The sequence below is a fragment of the Scophthalmus maximus genome, chromosome 15 (assembly GCF_022379125.1).
Source record: "Scophthalmus maximus strain ysfricsl-2021 chromosome 15, ASM2237912v1, whole genome shotgun sequence".
Taxonomy (NCBI): domain Eukaryota; kingdom Metazoa; phylum Chordata; class Actinopteri; order Pleuronectiformes; family Scophthalmidae; genus Scophthalmus; species Scophthalmus maximus.
In genome coordinates this window covers 5,896,738-5,915,155 of record NC_061529.1, presented here as the reverse complement: position 1 = coordinate 5,915,155, position 18,418 = coordinate 5,896,738, and the positions used below count along the sequence as shown (strand labels likewise).

General features: G+C 41.5%; 2 protein-coding genes and 2 gene segments (V, D, J or C); 3 read left to right on the top strand and 1 right to left on the bottom strand.

Annotated features, from left to right (window-relative positions):
• Positions 1 to 1,308: 1,308 nt before the first annotated feature.
• The window catches only part of LOC118286156, a 29,512-nt gene continuing 12,402 nt past the window's right edge, over positions 1,309 to 18,418 (bottom strand). Inside the window, 2 exon segments of the V gene segment in view lie at positions 1,309 to 1,921; positions 2,575 to 2,612. Coding sequence covers positions 1,599 to 1,921; positions 2,575 to 2,612 — 361 coding nt within the window.
• LOC118286155 overlaps positions 3,171 to 18,418 on the top strand; it is a 28,967-nt gene continuing 13,719 nt past the window's right edge. The window contains 2 exon segments of the V gene segment in view: positions 3,171 to 3,330; positions 3,420 to 3,741. Of these exon segments, the coding sequence occupies positions 3,276 to 3,330; positions 3,420 to 3,741 (377 nt within the window).
• tspan37 (tetraspanin 37) lies at positions 4,472 to 8,309 on the top strand. 2 transcript variants are annotated; one of them, XM_035610353.2, is made up of 8 exons: positions 4,472 to 4,588; positions 4,685 to 4,853; positions 5,208 to 5,399; positions 5,495 to 5,569; positions 5,698 to 5,796; positions 6,396 to 6,548; positions 6,644 to 6,727; positions 7,217 to 8,309. In XM_035610353.2, exons 2-8 carry the CDS (start codon positions 4,791 to 4,793, stop codon positions 7,289 to 7,291), a joined length of 741 nt encoding a protein of 246 aa, XP_035466246.1. In that variant the 5' UTR covers positions 4,472 to 4,588; positions 4,685 to 4,790; the 3' UTR covers positions 7,292 to 8,309. The 2 variants fall into 2 exon arrangements, with proteins under 2 accessions (XP_035466246.1, XP_035466245.1); XM_035610352.2 differs by having other exon boundaries at positions 4,490 to 4,853.
• LOC118286151 (ELAV-like protein 1) lies at positions 8,795 to 18,294 on the top strand. Of its 3 annotated transcripts, none has more exons than XM_035610348.2 (7): positions 8,795 to 8,952; positions 10,730 to 10,789; positions 12,717 to 12,897; positions 13,447 to 13,550; positions 14,147 to 14,309; positions 14,441 to 14,666; positions 15,315 to 18,294. In XM_035610348.2, exons 2-7 carry the CDS (start codon positions 10,754 to 10,756, stop codon positions 15,637 to 15,639), a joined length of 1,035 nt encoding a protein of 344 aa, XP_035466241.2. In that variant the 5' UTR covers positions 8,795 to 8,952; positions 10,730 to 10,753; the 3' UTR covers positions 15,640 to 18,294. The 3 variants fall into 3 exon arrangements, with proteins under 3 accessions (XP_035466241.2, XP_035466240.2, XP_035466242.2); XM_035610347.2 differs by having other exon boundaries at positions 12,705 to 12,897; XM_035610349.2 differs by lacking the exons at positions 8,795 to 8,952; positions 10,730 to 10,789; positions 13,447 to 13,550 and having other exon boundaries at positions 12,760 to 12,897.

Here is an 18,418-nt window from a genome sequence, read left to right as displayed (position 1 = left end):
TCTAATAAATGTGGCACCTGGATCCAGTTAAACAGGATGACAAATTACGAAAAATGACAGCAGCAGTAATACATTCAGATAAAGTTTACTAAATGTGCGCAGAGGAAAGCATGTACCTGTTATTGAGACTACGTCATACGGCATATGAGCAATGTAATATTTCACAAATAAAAGCATTTTATTTCACTTTTCTACACAGACTTATAACGGTCCAATGATCCAGGAGGAGATGAACTCTGCCTCTTTGGTTTCACATCAACAGGTGTGTGTTTGCATTCTTCAGAGTATTTTGCATGAGTCTGATGCATCACTGCTCCTCAGAGTTTAAATTCTTATGTCGCAAAGAGTCCGAACCGTTTTCAAGCACTCAAACTGAAAACTGCACCAGGATGAAGTTGCCAGTAACTTTGTTTGTCTTGCTGGGATTCCTGAGTCAGGGTGAGAGATTCTGAACTTTTTTGCTGCAATTGTTGTCATTCATTATTTTTTTGTCTGTTTTATCTCCATGTGCTAATAAAGAATTTCTTCTGATGCCTTTTAATTTCTCATTTCAGAGTCGTCTGCCAACAAATTTCTGACTCAGACTGACACATCCAAGTCTGTTAGTCTTGGAGGGACTGTGAACATCCGAGCCAGAGGGAGTTCAGACATTGGTGCTGACCTCAGTTGGTACCTTCAGAAACCTGGACAGGCTCCCGAGCTCCTTATATACTACGCATCAACACTATACTCAGGAACTCCGTCTCGATTCAGTGGCAGTAGATCTGGTTCTGACTATACCTTAACCATCAGTGGCGTTCAGGCTGAAGATGTTGGAGATTACTACTGCTCAGGTTTTCATAGCGGTAATGTGTTCACACAGTGATTCAGAGTCGTACAAAAACCTCCTTCAGTTTGACTGAAGTGAAACTGGCCTGCTGCAGGTGCACAGGGCTGCTGAAGAGACTGTGAAGAGACGAACTGGTCCAGTGAACACAACACAAGAGTCCTCAAGCACAATGAACCTAAACTCAACTGAAACAAACTCCACATAGTTTTATTTTATTTTCATTATCAGCTCCATTTAAAACACAACAACATTATTCTTGGACTGAAGTTACTGAGTGAATCTGATTGAACAAAAGTCCAAACAGAAACAAAAGAGCTCCAGTTTATTGTTTAGGGTTGAAAAAAATAATACTTAAAATGTAGTTTTCTCTATTGAAATGTGAAAAACTAATAAAACCTCTCTGGTACTGTTTGTGTATCATCAGGTCTGAAACGAGAATCACTATAATATATATATATTGATAAAAGAAATACAAAGACTTTGATTTATTATAACGCAGTTTTATTTAATAATGATTATATGTTGGCAACATATTTTTGATGAATGAACAGTTTTTATTGGAATGAAAACAAATAAGAATCAGTTTCCTTTGATGAACATGAAGCAGAATATGCAGATGATCAGATTTGTGAAAACAACATAGACACTAATACACAGAAGAAAGTTGTAAAAACCTGCAGACTATATCTGATAAGAGGAGATCTGTAGCTTCACCATGATTTCTATCAAAGGATGAATATCATATCACACTGGAAGTGTTGATGGAGCTCTACTCTGAGCAGCGGTCAGGGTCCAGGGTTTGAGTGACAGGGCTCTGTCCAGTCAGACTGGCCTCACAGCTCACTGAGCCCGCCTTCCTCCACTGGTCTGCAGGGAGGCTCAGGGTGCTGCTCCAGCTGTAGTGGCCGCCGCTCCCCAGGAGGGCCAGGCTGCGTGACACCCCTGAGGAGCTGCTGCTGCCCCCCACCTTCCAGGCCAGGCTCCAGGCTGAGGGGAAGCCCCCGCTGGCCAGACACACCAGTGTGACACTGTCCTTCTTCAGCTCTTCACTGGAGGGGGGGAGGACGGTCAGGGTGGGCCGCACCACACCCACTGGAGGAGAGGAGGGGGAGGAGAGGCAAAGGAATGAGAACGAGGGAAAATGACATACAAGGTGATTTCTTGTGTTTTATATGATAAAACAGAAGAACTTGTTCTACTGCTGAACTCATCAATCACTCAGTATCAAACCATCAGCTACAGGGTTCAAGTGTCACTGTAACTACAGAGGTTCACTGATAATGATTATTGATGACATCTTCATATTTGTTTCATAAAGTGTGACAGTGAATAACTCGTCCCTGTGGTGATTTTCTTCTGTTTAAACTCACAGAGCTGAAACTCTCATGTGAAAACAGTTAGAATCATCAGTTTCTTTCACTTCCTCGTCACGACATGAACCGTGAACACAAAGCTGAGCTGCGTTTACTGATAAAACCATGTTTTTTTCAATGGGAACCCAGATCAGATTTAAAATCATGTTGTTCTTTTTTTTTAAATAATAAAAACAAAATTAAGTTTGGTTAGAAGACCGAACATTTTACTGTCCAATAGTTTTGAGCAGACAATGTGATCAGCTTTGCTTCATAAATGGCAAAAATTACCAACTCTATTGAAAAACTGAATTTAATCAAAGTCGCATTCAATATTTGAGAAAAGTTATAAATGCTATATTTTGTACGAAGTAAAAAATCTCTGGTACTTACAGTCAAGGATGAGTTTGGTTCCTCCACCGAAAGTGTACCACAGTGACACAAAGTCATTATGTGGCCGTACAAAAACCTGCTGCGCTGTGAACGAGCATCTATCCACTGACAACAACCTCTGCTTCTTCAAATAACACAGAAAACATCTCCCTTTTTACTTCAAGTATTTTGCGGATATGGAAGGAAAATAAACATAAATTATTAAATTTTTTTTAAGTTTCATTAGTTTCCTACACATAGATAAAGAACTAATTAATCCTTTTGTCTATTAAATCTTTTTTTCCCCCAATTTTTTTCACAGTTAAATGAACAGTGTACTTTAATATTAATAGTTTATAAACTCACAATTAATCATAACTGTAATTTATTTATCGGCAAGAGACTGTGTTATTACATTAAAGGCAAACAGATAAATCATACCAATAACAGTGTATACAAACCGGTCATTAAATCCTCAACTGCACTTCTAATATTAATATTTCCTTTTATTCCAATAAGATCATATATAGATGTTGTAAATCCAAGTAGTGATGCTCCTGGTTTTGTGTCACACGTTGCCTTCAGTCTGTTCATTTCCATAGAGAGGAGGCTTTGCATCGTCAGCTGATCCTCCAGTGAACTGAGAAGGTTTATAGTCCTGTGAGTTCAGCGCTGCAGGACTCAGACCCGTCACGTCGACACAGCAGAAACCACAAACCACCATGACTCTCATCGTCACCATCCTCATCTGGACGCTGGCCTGCTGCAGCTTCACAGGTTCTCTCGCTCAGCAACACGACGTGCTGCCTGTCCTCTCTCTTCTCTCTGCTGATAAATCAATGATTTGGGTGTTTTTTTGTCTACAGGATGCAGCGGCCAGGTGACTGTGACTCAGCCTCCAGAAGTGACATCTACTCCAGGATCCACTGTCACTCTGACCTGTAAAACCAGCTCTGCTGTTGCAACGTGTGGTGGTGGTGCTCCGTGTATGTACTGGTACCAACAGAAACCTGGACAGACCCCAAAGCTCCTAATAAGAAAAGGGAGCACAAGACATTCGGGAACACCAGCTCGGTTCAGTGGCAGCGGAAGCAGCTCTGACTTCTCTCTGACCATCGGTGGAGTTCAGACTGAAGATGCAGCAGTTTACTACTGCCAGAGTGTCCATGTAATAAACGGAGCAGATGTGTTGACACGGTGAATTACAGTCGTACAAAAACCTCCCCCAGTCAGACTGCAGAGACACTGAGATGCTGTAGCAGGAAGAGACTGTGACACAGACCAGTGGACACAGAGCCGACAGTAACCTCGCCAAGCACGAACTAACGCACATGAACAGTTTCAAACGACCGGCCTCACTAACCTTGTTTGGTCCGAAACTTTAAGGCACCATCTAAGACTTTGAGTTTCTTAAACATCGTCATTCTAGATTTTCTTTGGGTTTTTAAAAGTCCCCAGGACAGCATCTGGATCTGAAGTATAGTGCCAAGATCATTATCTGCAGTGCAATGGAAATACATTTTGTCAAGTATGTATTTGAGGGACTTTCCGGGTACTTTGTACTTTGCACATCTTGTATCGTTTTGCGTCTGTTTGACAGCTGTGGGTCACGTTTCACTATCAAGATGTGACATACAACATGTGACTTTACTGAATATGATGATTTACTTCATCCTCCACCGCTGCTTATCCAGAAATCCATGTGCAATAATAGACAAGTGTAGCATATCATCATATAACACTAGCAGGGGTCATTCTGATGAATACTTGTACGTTTCAAGTTGTAAGTTGGTTTTTGCTGATAATTTCTGTTCTTTTACTTTGCTCATGTTTTTAAGGCACAATACAATATATTATAAACAATACTTGGTTTATCACTGTACATCAGGAAGTCACGTCCTGGGCAAGGTCCATATTTCTTCTCCAGAGTCATATCGCCATTACGACCAGAGCGCCTGATCCAACTCGGTCGGAAAAACAGTCTACTCGTTTCCGCATTTTGGGGGGAAACTCGTGTGTTTGACAATTGCGGAATGCAAGTAGATCTCGTCTGCAGTGATACATATATAAACATAGATTTTTGAAAAACAACCTGTCGTGACTCCAACTCTCCGTCTCCATATCAATATAGACTGTACTTCCTGTGCGTAAAGGTTTGGATCGTTCGGGTCGTTCCGTCGACGCATCTCCAGTCACGTTTGCATCGACCATTACGCGCCCGCCTTGACGTGTGGAACATGAGCGATCGGGGGAGAAAGGCTTTCAGAACAACCCTCCAGCTGGTGTGCCAGCTTCTGTGGGTAGGAGACACTTTATTTGTGTGGCTGCTGTATTTTCAGCACCGTGTATTCTCCTTTTTGTCTGCCACTAATAATCTCTCCCATAGTCCACATGATAAATATAAATTTGGTGACCAGTTAGTTAATTACTACCTAGATGTGGAATACATCATATCTATTTGTTGTGTGTGAGAGTGTATTTACTGTATTATGTTTGAGTCTCACAGACCGGAGGTCATGTGACACAAGAGTGCATATGTGTGTTTAAGAGGAAGTACAGTATGAGGCATAGGTATAAAAACTATAGGACACACACACCCACACTGTTATATTGAATTGAGAGAACAAATGTTTTTTTCTTCTTTTCTGTGCCAGGTGCTGGGGCTGGTGGTGGGCTTGAGTGGAGTATATCTGCTGATGAAATACAAACAGTGCAGCTTATATTTTTCTAGCTCCTACATCACCATGCCAGCGATCCTCGCCCTCACCAGTGCTGCTTTCCTATTGGCCAGCGGGTTCCTCGGCTCGTGGCTGAGCATCAGGGATTCCACTTGTCTGCAGGGACTGGTGAGGTTGTCAGTGTGTGTGTGTGTGTGTATGAATGAGGGTATATGTGTATGTAAAATAGTGTTTGGCCTATAACAAAGTATGTTCTTCTCCAGTTTGTTTATCTACTAGTTGTGGTCTTTTGTCTGGAGGCTACAGCTTCGGCGTTGGCTTTTTTCCACTCTGTAAAGGTACACAAGTTACCCCCCAAAAATGATGTGCATTGGACTTGATTTATTACATTTGTTAGTTTGCGGATTATTCTGGTACCGAAAATAACCTGCATATTTATTTTTGTGTCTTCTGCCTTTTTGATTAGCTGGATTCCGAGTTGTCTTCCCTCAGTGGAGTGTTTCAGAATTACGCAGGCGACAGCCATGACCCCATCTCTCAAGCTGTGGATGCAACACAAGAGGAGGTGTGTTTTCAGACATCATTGACGTGTGTGTAAAAACAATAAAAAGTCTCCAACACATTATCACTATCCAACCATTATCTCTACGGCTTATCCTTTGAGGGTCACGGCAGGGACCAGTCCTAGCTTACATTGGGGAAGAGGTGTGGTACACCCTGGACAATTCGCTGGCAAATCGCAGGGCTGACATACAAAGACAAATGACCATTCACGCTCACATTCATACCTTTGGTCTTCAGTTAACCTAAACTGCATGTCTTTGGACTGTGGGCGGAAGCCCGATTACCTAGTCGAACACGGAACATTCTTGCTGTAAGGTGATATTGTTAACCACTTCATCACCGTGCCACTCATTATCATTATCATTATCCAAAGTATATAAAACACTGCATGTAGCAGGGACATTAAAACGAGTCATTACACTTCCTGTAACGACCATGCTATGATTCTTTAAATGTGACATCACAGATGTTCTTTCTACAGGAATAAAACTAAACCCAAATCCTGCCCTCAATAGCTCTTGTCTTCCCCGAAGATCTCTTAGTAAGAATTCCAAGGTCTTTGCATAGATATTGATTATTCTGTGTGTTGATCCCAATTAGTTGCAGTGTTGTGGTGTCCATGACTACAGGGACTGGCTTGAAACCCCCTGGTTCAACGGCACCGGAGGACTTTTTGTTCCTCACAGCTGCTGCAACTCAACGTTCCCCTCCTGCAATGGCACCGTGGAGCGGCCGTGGCAGCTTTACTCACAGGTGAGACGTCGAGATCAAGTCGGGGCTCATCCACATAAAAACCACACCAGCATGAATATACGACTGATCCCCTCATGTGTTTGTCACTCTTTCAGGGCTGCCAGGCGAAGCTGGAGGCCGCTGTACAGTTTGTGCTGAGTTTTATCATCTGGGGCTGCCCGGTGGTTTTACTGGTGGAGGTGCGAAACAGTCTGTTCACACTTCTTATGCACACTGATAGAAAAAAAAAACACAGATACAGAGGAACGTTTGCCATTATTAGATTGGTCCCGGAAGAATGAAATGATTGATTTTCTTTTACAAAGCTGTATACTGTATAAGTTGTTGTATTTTGCAAATGCATGTGTTTTTCACAGAGACACTAACTGTGTCTGTCTGTTGTTTCGTGTTAGCCACTTAGCATTCTATGGCTGCAACTAATAATTATTTAATAATTGATTAAACTGAATATTATTGAATTGATTCATTGGTCTATAAAGTGTAAAAAATATCATTGAGGACTAATGAAAAACTGAAGAGGGGTGGTAGCACTTTGCCCTACTAATATTATGGCTCTTTCTGCTCGTTTAGGACTTTAATTAATGGCTCTGCTGCAGTATTATGGAATTTCCATTTAATTCAGTAGCTAACCAGAATTCTCTCCTCCTTTCTCTCTTTTTATTCCACAGGTTTTTGTTTTAATAACAGTGGCACAGCTGATGAGGAACCAACCACTGGAATATCACATACTGGACAAAAACTGAACAGCACTGTACTATGCACTGATTTTGTAATTTCTGTCTATTGTGACTGTTTTTTAGAATCATTGTTCCTTAGCTGCAGATGCTATTGTGACCTCTCACCTACACCGCTACTGCTAATTACCTCTGTCAAGGAGGTGATGTGATTGGTTCAGTTTGACTGTCTGTCTGCTTGCGTGTTCTCAAAAATAGATGGACGGATTTTTGCGTGAAAATGTTTTCGTCCATGGTAACAGGTGACTACATTTTGAGTAGGATCTGAATCCGGAGCGTTGCATTTTTTTGAAGGATTCTTCACCGTTGCAAGATAGGTTGGAATTTGGTGGCATATCTTTACAAATACATCACATTAAAAACAAATATGTAGGTAAGAAGGAGATGCCAATGCAAGCCTTGGCCAAGGTCTGTGCTCTCTGAGTCCTCTTGTTAATGCAGGTTTACTCAAGAAAACAAAGCACTTCCACAATGATCACTTTAAACCAATGATCATTTCAAAATATTTGTTTTCCTTCACATATTTTCCCTTCTGTCCTAATTAAAACAAAATACGTGGAGAAGTACTGAAATTGTAAACTCTCCCTTTTACCACAAACTGAGCTAGCACATTTGATGAAAGTGAAAGCAACAGAAATGGTCTATATATAGCATTTTTTCATGTTGATTTCCTCTTAAAGACCAAAGCCACAGTCGCTCGCTTGTTCCCCCGACACAGCAACACAGAGGCGCGTTACGGATAAGTGTCTTGCCCATAGCACACTTCAGCACGTAAGACTACTAACCATCGACCTTCTGCTCAGTGGACGGCCCGCTCTACTTCCTGGGCCACAGCCAGTAAACCAGGGGCTTTTTTGGGCACTGTGGGACTTGCAGTTTCCCAAGTAACCTAGAGGATGATCCAGATTAATTGCAATCCAATTCATCATCCAAAGAATCCCTCACGAAGGCTGTGAAGTTCAGGTTTTGAAAAATGTTATGGTAATTTGTGTGTGTGTGTGTGTGGGGGGGGGGGAGGGGGGGGGGGGGGGGGGGGGGGGGACACTGTCTTTAGTGTAACTGTTGAATTTACATCGAAAAGGACCATAGACTACAATCTGCAAAATCATCATACAATTCAATAAAAAGATTATCCAAAAACACTTTCTGTGTTCAAACATTATTTTTTGAGAGTGGAGTCAATATGTGCACAGCAAGAAAATAAACATGAGAATTAATAGTGGGTATACAAATGAGACATATAGATAGTTGGTAAATATATATATATATATATATATATATATATATATATATATGTGTCAAACTAATACAGAAACCATTCTCATTGTAAGATTTGTGGGGGGGGGGGATAATATCATAAAAATAAACCACTTTCTTTGTATCCTAACCCCCGAGCAGGAGAATTACTGCAGGACTACCGTGTCAGACACGGCTGTGATTTGTGCGCGGTCCCTGGTTGACCGTGGATGTGTTGACCTCGCCGCGGTCTCTGCAGAGGCGTGGCCGGACGAGAGTGGGCGTGGTGGGGGTTCATCACGCAGCTCCTTCCCCTCGCCTGCTTCTCGCACTGCGTGAGGTCGACTTGGAGGAAGGTGAACGTCGCCAAGAAACGAATTTAACGATAAATCGGGGAAGAAGGCACGAAACAGGAAACACCCCCCAATAAACTGGTAAGATTCGAGGAACGGATGTTTTCTGGCGTCGGCGTTTGTGTAGGTCTGTCAGTTGACCGCCGTGTGTCTCTCCTGCGGCCCTTGGTTAGCTAGCGGTGGCTAACGTTAGCTAGCGGCGGCTAACGTTAGCCTCCTCGGCCTATCAGCAGGCCGCTCGGGTTTGGGCGCGAGGGCCAGAGACGCTACGACACGACGCTCTGTAGAAATAGGGCCACGGTGCTTTACGTTAGCTAACCCGACTCGACACTGGCGCCACGTACTCGTACCATTTCACCGTAACGTTTACATGCATTTGTGTATACTTTCGTATTTTGTTTTTAGAAAAGTAATGCTGGGTGCTGTTTATTTATTTTGTCGACTGGTCGGGACATGCGTGTTCCCGCTAATCCGAGGTGAGCGAGCGTGCAGCTGCTAGCCGGCTAATGCTAGTGACGCTAAGTCAGTCAGGCCTCTGCACGTTTCCAAGATGGTGAGCAAGTCATCGACCGAGTGATGCTGCTCAGCGTCATTGAATTTAAAAACAATCAAAAAAAAGGTGCACGATTAAAGCGGGTTGTTTTTTTTAGCAGAGGGAAACGGTGACATGTTGCTGCTGTAGTGAATCTGCTATTAAGCACCACGAGTAGCCTGATGTGTACAGTCGACCCTGAAGGGAATGTGGTTGTTTTTTTACTTCTTCTCCATCATCAGCTGCTTTTGCAGAATGAGCTACTGGTGGTGGCTCATGCAAAGAGCAGTATTCTACCAAGCTTGTAGTCCAACGTCCTGATCGAACATCCGGGAGCCCCGGGGGTGGTGGTGCTCATATGGATGAAGGAGCACCACTGATTTCATTCATCACACCACACCCATGCTCTCGTTTTTGTTGTTGTTTTCATCTGTCCTTTTGTTTTAATTCGAATGTCCCATGTGAGATTCAACATCCCCTCTGCGGGGGAGTCTGGTTTAAGATGGGCAGCAATGGAAAAAAACTATAATTTTCACAACAAGTAAAAGAAAGAGTAGCAACAGATGACACAAAGGACAAACCATAACACAGCAAACAGACCCAACATGCACAGGAACGTATGGGAGTCGATGGCACAATAAAAAATCGAACATGGAAACTAAAAAGCACACACATCAAAAGCAATGACCATCAGGAATTTCAATTATCAACGATCAATGCTTTCAGTATTTAAGTTATTTCAGTGATATTCTGCTTTTGTTGTCATCTGGGGATCATTCTTTATGCTATTGATGATAGTTTTTTCCGTCCATGATCATAAATAGTTGGTTCTAATCCATATATTCATTTTATGGTGGTAATCTGGGTCCATGTCACATTAATTACATTAATTTAAACAGTTATACATTGCTGGGGGCGTGCTGCAAAATGTGATACAACCTGGAAATATGACATAATTCCAGGTTGTATCATTCCCAATGGGGTTGTTAAGAGGAAAATGCTGGACCATCTCTTTCTGTGTCTTGTTTTATCCAGTTGAACCACAGCATGAGACCGATCACCCTTTTTTGATTGTACTGTTAGTGGTCGATCAATTCATGTCATACAGTTAATTGATTTCCAAAGAAGCAGTTCCAGCTCCTTACTTAACACTCACCTGAGCTTAAGAACCATGCAAAACGTTTACATGTATTTCTGTTGATGTTTTTTTGTTCATCATAAAGGTATCAGGTTATCGTCAAGTGAGCGTTTTCTTAATTTAGTTCGTTCTTCGTGTTTTGCTTGTTGCCACATTGACTCATATTTTTTTTCTTTGTCCCCATCCAGCCTCAGGAGCAGTGACGTGTCTTCATGGCAGTTCGTCGAGGACACATTAAGTACTTGAAAGTGAGTATGAGGCCCCAGCTCCCATGGCAACCCCACATAAAGAGTATGTGACCGTATCGACTGAACCCAAAAGACTATGATCAGATGTCTTTGGTGAGGTGTTTGACAAATAAGTAAATGCTCGGTTTTTCAGAAACGTGTCTGCAGGAAATGAACAGTGCACGTTTATACATTTGTTCAAAAGACATCGTGACTTTTCAGGCATTTTGCAGACACAATTTTTTCTATTCTTTATCAGTGAGATGGCATTAGGAAAAAAAATCAGAAAACAAACACGCATACCAGCTCCCACCAGCTTTGCCCATGTTTGCTGGTTGAATACAGGACCCTCATTCATGCTCTCGGGCAGTATATCTTACCCACCAGAATACACAATCACATCCCTTCTCTTGCATGAATGGACCTCTGTCAGGTTGACCGCTGGACGGGTTCCCATTTCAGGCCTGATCCCATTTCAGCCACCAGCAAAATGTGTCCACCGTGACACGCTGTGTTCTACAGATAGCAGAAGCATATATTTTTGTAACTACAATGATGATCATTTTCGTTCTTACCCTGGGCAGTGTACATCATTTACTAATACCGAGATCACTCGACTTCTGATTGGGTGTCTTGCAGTCGCGAGTTCATACTACACAATTATCTGGCGACGTGGTTGATACACAATCTTTCACCTGGAGAAACCTCCTACGCGCTTCGATTACCTTTTTGTCGTCAACTTGTCCAGTCAGAAGGACATCAAGTCGCAGGCAGCGTCTTGTGGAGCATGTTTTTGAAGAGTTCACACAGAGATTGTCGATTGCCAATCGAACACCAATTTGGCTCAGGTCTGGGGCTCGCCTTGTCAGTGAGTGGAAAATCGGGCTAATAAAAACGTCTAGTGTGAACTAAGTCATGAACTAATCTCAGAATCTCCTGGAGATTGCAGATTGCAGTGCAACACGATTGGGGTAATCTGTGGATAATTTACTTAACTCCTTTTGCAAGTGCAAATCTTTTGTGTGTGTGTGGCCCTTTATGTTGTTCAGTGGCTGCTGAAAGTGTTGCTAAATAGTTGCCATTATGTGGTTGTCTAACTTTAGACCCCCTGTTATGCTGTTGTATTAAAAACTATAATCACACTGCCTGGGCCCTCAAAGCCCTTTTCAACCAGGAACTAATCTGTGAATATAACATTCTTTTGCACATTTCTGTTTGAATTTACACTGCATCTGCAGAACTATGAATATTTGGCTAATTGGTTTAAAAAGAACAAGGAAATTAAAACAGTCATCCCATTGTTTATTTTATTCACTGTGGCATTGCTTTAATGTTTGATTGAATGAAATAAGTGTTTGATGCTTGCGCAGCTCCCCCTCTCTCGTGTTTGCAGCACACACACACATACACACACACTCCGCCTCTCTTTCATACTCTTTTTAAAAACAAGTCAGGACGATGGCAACAAAGCTTAACTTTGTTTTCTAATTCTAATAAGTAACAAGAAATGACCGGTCCTCCCCACATCAACACTATTTCCCTTTTTTTGAATGAAGCGGTGCCTAAGTAGAAGCGCCAGCTTTTTTCAGCTAACACTCACCTCCTGTGTTGTTATTGTACCCACTCCACTGTATGCTGTAGTTTCCGCGTCTGTCGGTGATGTAATGGGTTTGTTCGAGGCAGCGGGGTGGACGCGAGGTGCTTAGCAAAGCTCAGAGGGGATAAATTATGTATCGGACAGTGACTGTTCACTCTATTTGGACTTTGTGCAGCTGGCAGGGATTTAAATTGAAAGTCATTAGTTTTTATTGATTTTGAGGTGCAAAGTTTGCTGCTTTTTGGATCGTTTCTCTTGATTTTATTTTTTTTATTATTATTTAGATCTCTGCGTACTCTGCATGCTTATCTTGCTCTTGTGCTTTTCCCGGCCCACCTGGCCGACTTACAGGAGGTGTATGACATGTCAAACGGTTACGAAGACCATATGGGAGGGGACGAGGCCAAGGACGCCCAGACCAACCTGATCGTGAACTACCTGCCCCAGAGCATGACGCAGGACGAGCTGCGCAGCCTCTTCAGCAGCATCGGGGAGGTGGAGTCCGCCAAGCTGATCCGCGACAAAGTCGCAGGTACGCCACGCTCTGAAGCGATAAGACCTGTGAAAGAGCAGACTGCCGCTTGAACACAAGATGATTTATTTTTTGTTAAATGGCAAAGGATTGCTGTTATAGACTTGGCAAAAAGAAAAAGATGCACAGCCTTTGAGTACATCAGTGGCGTTCCAGCTTTATGACGTAGAGAATAGTTTGGTCCTTCCGCTCAATTTTCAATTGAGCTTTTCATTACTGGCCCGCTATCTACTAAAGGAGTGTTTTCCGCCTCCTCTGCTCTCTAGTGTAACTTTTATTCAAACCAAATCCCAAATTAATTTTCCTGCTTGTGCTGGATCGTAGGTTTTTCCTCCACCGTAGACTTGTTTTATTTGCTCCAACCAGCCCAACGCTGTTTCACTTGTAGACTGTTTCTTTGTTTGTTTGTTTGTTTGTTTGTTCAAAACCTAGCATGCAATGTTAAGATTTGTTTTTAGTTTTTAAAAGATATTTATTTGTTTGCAGCTTTTTTTGAACTATACAACGTTTTTTTGTTTTGTTTTATTGTTTTCCTTTTTTTTTCTCTAGGCCACAGTTTAGGGTACGGATTTGTTAACTATCTTAACCCTAGTGATGCAGACAGAGCTATCAGTACACTGAACGGACTAAGGCTACAGTCCAAAACTATCAAGGTAACGTGCAATAAGGTGTTCTACAATTCTCAAACCAAAGATGTCATGTCATATAACTCCTGTGGCTCCTGTGCTGTCCGCTAACTAGCTAGAACATGTCAGCCCGAGGAAGTGATAGTGCATTCACAGCTCACTTACTGCCCCTTTTCTGACATGTCTGTTGAGTTTGACTTTAATTTTACTTATTTCATTTGATTCACATTCTCTCAGATGTATTTACTGTATTTAATTTTTTTTAAATTACCTTTTCGATCATCTTGATTTCATTAATTTTTTTTCCGTTATGCTTCTGATTTCACTCATCCTTTGCTCACACCTAAGACTCAATACCTAAAACGTCTTAGGTGACAGTTTGTTTATTACATCATTTTATTTATTTATTTCCAGTGGAACCAAAAATCATTGTTTTTTGATAAATAGACATTGTAACTTATGAAACACCTGATATTATTGTCTTTGTAAATACAAACAAGTTGTTGAAATGTCAAAGGCTTGATAGATTCAAGTACTTTTGATAGTTTTTTTTGTTACTTTATTTTTTTATTGTCTGTCAGTTGCCGAGTTGTAATCTGGCGATTGTTGCTTCCTGTTACCAGGTTTCATTCGCACGGCCCAGCTCTGATACAATAAAGGATGCCAACCTGTATATCAGCGGCCTGCCAAAGGCCATGACCCAAAAAGACGTGGAGGACATGTTCTCACGTTACGGACGCATCATTAACTCTCGGGTACTTGTTGATCAGGGTACAGGTACAGCAGGTGAATGACTTCCTTGCTTTGTAAAAAATTCCCCTTTTTTGTTTTTGAAACAAAAAAGTAGAAGCCGCCAGAGAGCAGCATTAGCTGCTTGTACCAGAATAGGTGGTCACCGGCTGCTCTTTGGTCCCCAGGTGTTTCCCGCGGTGTGGCCTTCATCCGGTTCGACAAGCGGTCGGAGGCGGAGGAAGCCGTCAAGAACCTGAACGGCCAGAAGCCAGCGGGGGCCGTCGAGCCGATCACTGTGAAATTTGCGGCCAACCCGAACCAAGCGAAGAACACGCAGCTCATCTCTCAGCTCTACCACAACCAGTCCCGACGCTTCGGAGGGCCCCTGCACCACCAGGCACAGAGGTTTAGGTGAGGGGTGTTTTTGAACGTTCACAAACACTGAGTTAGTTATTATCAAACCACAACTAGTTTAAGACAAGCCATTGGTGTGTTGTTTGAAAAAAAAATAAATAAGGCAAGTGGGGAAACATAACAGTCATATCAAAAACATGAAGAAAATAAGGAGAAACATTCGTGAAAGCAGTTTGTGGTCCTTGTTTTTATTTTTTTGAATAGAACTTGATTGCAGAGATAGAAAAAAAAGCAACAAGTTAATGCACAGGGTTAAAGGATGACTTGATGGATAAAGTTCGGACATTAGTGATCTAGAGCCGCAAGAGTTAATTGATTACTAAATTAATCGCCAACTATTTTGATAACCGATTAATCAGTTCTAGTAGTTTGTATGAAAAAAATGTCATAATGCTCTGATTCCAGCTTCTTAAATGTGAATATTCTTGGTTTCTTTGCTCCTCAGTGACAGTAAATATCTTTGGTGTATGAAACAGAGCATCATCTTGAAGTTTTGGGAAACAAGATCGACATTTTATGGACCTTACAACTAATCGATAAATCAACAGATTAATTGATTATGAAAATAATCGTTACTTGCAGCCCTATAGTGATTGAATACTGGTATTCATGACAGTGTCTGACTGAAAATCCGTCTCATTCCAGGTTTTCACCCATGGGTGTCGACCACATGGGCAGCATGGGGAGTGTGAGCGTTCCCAACAACTCCACCTCCGGCTGGTGCATCTTCATCTACAACCTGGGCCAGGACGCCGACGAGAGCATCCTCTGGCAGATGTTCGGCCCCTTTGGCGCCGTCACCAATGTCAAGGTGATCCGCGACTTCAACACCAACAAGTGCAAGGGCTTCGGCTTCGTCACCATGACGAACTACGAGGAGGCGGCCATGGCCATCGCGAGCCTGAACGGCTACCGGCTCGGCGACAAGATGCTGCAAGTGTCCTTCAAGACCAGCAAGGGCCACAAGTAGAGGGGGCTGGACAATGAGGTGTAGAGGAAGAAGAAGAAGAGGAGGAGGAGGAGGGGGTGGGGGGGAAATGACCTGCACCAGGCTTTTATTTGAGAGAGCTTAAGTACGAGTTTGCAAAGTCTGGCACATCAGTTTGGGTTTAAGTGTTTTCAGAGTTAAATGAAACGTTCACTCTTCTGCACCTTTGTTACTTGTCCAAGGCTGATTTATTGTTGTTCTTTCTTTTCTTCCATCTTTTTTTGCTCATGCTTGTGGCTTGTGGACTTTTTTAGGGAGAGGATGTTGAGTGCAAAAGCCCAAGATATATCCCCTTGTCTAATTATCTAAAAAGCTGAAATTGCTGTCTGTAGTTGTTGCATGTGTAACTGCGGGGACGAGATAAAAGAGGCAGGCCAACAAGAGCGCTGAAAGAACAGAGCGTAAAGGAAAGACCTGCAGATACGTGTCTAAATTTTAGTGGATAATTAAGTCTAAAGAAAGTGGAAAAACAATATTTAGCCACGAGCCAGTGGTTGTTTCATTCTTGGGAGAGTAGTGCTTTGTCCTGGATCTTCATCAGAAGTAGAAATAGTTGCCTTAAGTGATCATCCAGTGGACACGCAGACAACACCACCACTCACTGTCCCGAGTCAATCTACAAGCAAAGCACTTTGAACCAATCCGTATTAGGTTGCGATGAATATCGAGTCTGTTCGACGTCGCTCACCCTCCTACCTGGTTAACGGATTTTAAACATGACGCGCTCTGGAGGAAAAATTTCCTTTTTTTGTTTTGTTATCCCTGTGTAAATTGTCTTTTTATTCTAAGTTGTATCGTCACAGGAGAGTCCTGTAGAAAATATGATCCCCAGTCAATGAGTAGGGAATTATGATGGACCAAAGACAGGGAGAGATTTGATCCTTTAACCCCCAGAGCAGATTTCCACGAGGTAAAACACATCTATTGATTTTTTGTTTTCAGGAGGTACTAAGGCGATATCTGAAGCTGACTGAGAGAAACATCATTCAGGCTCAGTTTGCTGTTCTGTTTTGTTTTCCTTCATTTAAATATAATTTTTTTTTCTTTCTTTCTAAAGGTTATAGATTTTTATTTGTTACCGTCTGAGTCACAAACTTGTTTTAATGAGTGCTCATCTCAAGTTTGGAGAGAGATTAAATGGCCTTTTTGTTAATGATTTCAGTTTAGATTTGCTTTTTCTTTTCTTTTGTTGTTTTTGGTTGTTTCACTTTGAACATAAACCATTAAATTTTATTTCGTTCCGCTGAGCGTTTTGTTTGGTTTGTTAATTTTTTTTAAATGTACCTTTTTTTTCCAGATTTAGTTTGGAGTTATGTTCTATTATTTTTTTTAGTAGCAAATCTGCAGCGTTGATAAAAAAAATCCCTGGTCCACCAATATCAGTGGAGTCTTTTAAAACGTCTGAGACAGACTTATTATTTTAGATTAACAAGACGTTGACCAACTCTTAGTTGAGATGAGGTTATTTAAACTGTATCAAGACACTCGAAGGAAAACTGTTGTCCATCACACATTTCATGACGCAACATTTCTGAGAGCCAGATAGGTATAAACCACACAACAGTAACATAAGTAAATTTAGCTGATGTGGTCACTTCAGGTACTTAAGTCTTATCAGCAGTTATGAGTTGAATTATGGGAATTTTTTTGTCATCTTGCCTGAGGTGCTGTTTGGGCAGGACTGTGTTTGATAGCACTGCCAAAAAATATATATATTAATTTGAAGATTCAAGATTTTAGACCAACCAATCCCACTGCTTGGATTTTTTTTTTTTTTACTGTTAATTGATGAGTACTCAGTTTTGAGTGAAACTCGTCACATATCGTCCATTAAGAAAAGATAACTCACACGCGACCGCTCACCTTTTTCTAGTGACGAATTTTGCCAGATCGTCTTTTTGAAAGGCGGAGGATTAGCATCGGAACTGTACTTTTTTTCTATTTTATTTTTTGAGAATCAACCTGACCACAGATTGAACCACTCAGTGTTTGAGCTAAAAGAAGCTAACGGATCTTAGAAATCGGTACCTTGCTCACACATTTTAGGATTCACTTTTTTTTAAAAAAACAAACGTCTCCACCTGACACTTAATGAAATTGCGTATTTAATCTATTTCTTAAAGGAGTTATTTTTTTGCTACCACAGCTTCAGATTTTTCGTCTTAAAAAGTGCTTTTTGATTTAGCATTTTTACGTGTTACTTTTGTGTCACAATCCTTTGTGCAATACTTTGTGACTTGCTCGAAGCAGGCTATAGGAATTTGTTGTAGTCTTGAACTGTCATCTGTTTGATAATTTCTTATTTTATACTGACATTATGTTACTGCTTAGTTTTATTCTCAGCAGTCTAGTTGGATTTCGCATGAAAGGATGCAAGTGAATTTGTTTTAGGGGCAGTAAGAATAAACTGCATTCCGCCTTAATTTATAAGTGAAGATGGTGTATTTCACATCAGTGGAGGCGCAGACATTTATCTGACAATGTATGCGGTTATACTTGTTACTTGTTGGAGTGTTTTTAATGGATTATTGATTTTTTTTGTGTTTTGGGAATTATTTTTTTTGGAACGGACACTAAGTTGAAGTCCAGTAAATGTCTTCTAACATTGGATCATTTCAATAAAATCATTGTGCAATAGCATTGTTGTGAGATGAATATATAACCCCTTGAACTCGTCGGCTGGGCTAGACGCACACGTCAAATGATGAAAGCAAGAAAATGTGATTCAGGATGAGCATCGCTAGTGTCGGGTTCGGGCCGT

Excerpts from the sequence above, each read along its gene's own strand:
- tspan37 (XM_035610353.2), top strand. The coding sequence starts at position 4,791 with ATGAGCGATCGGGGGAGAAAGGCTTTCAGAACAACCCTCCAGCTGGTG. Across the intron at positions 4,854-5,207 it reads TGGTGTGCCAGCTTCTGTGG|GTGCTGGGGCTGGTGGTGGG; the intron begins GTAGGAGACACT and ends TTTCTGTGCCAG. Across the intron at positions 6,728-7,216 it reads CGGTGGTTTTACTGGTGGAG|GTTTTTGTTTTAATAACAGT; the intron begins GTGCGAAACAGT and ends TTTATTCCACAG.
- LOC118286151 (XM_035610347.2), top strand. The coding sequence starts at position 10,754 with ATGGCAGTTCGTCGAGGACACATTAAGTACTTGAAA. Across the intron at positions 12,898-13,446 it reads GATCCGCGACAAAGTCGCAG|GCCACAGTTTAGGGTACGGA; the intron begins GTACGCCACGCT and ends TTTTTTCTCTAG. Across the intron at positions 14,310-14,440 it reads TCAGGGTACAGGTACAGCAG|GTGTTTCCCGCGGTGTGGCC; the intron begins GTGAATGACTTC and ends TTTGGTCCCCAG.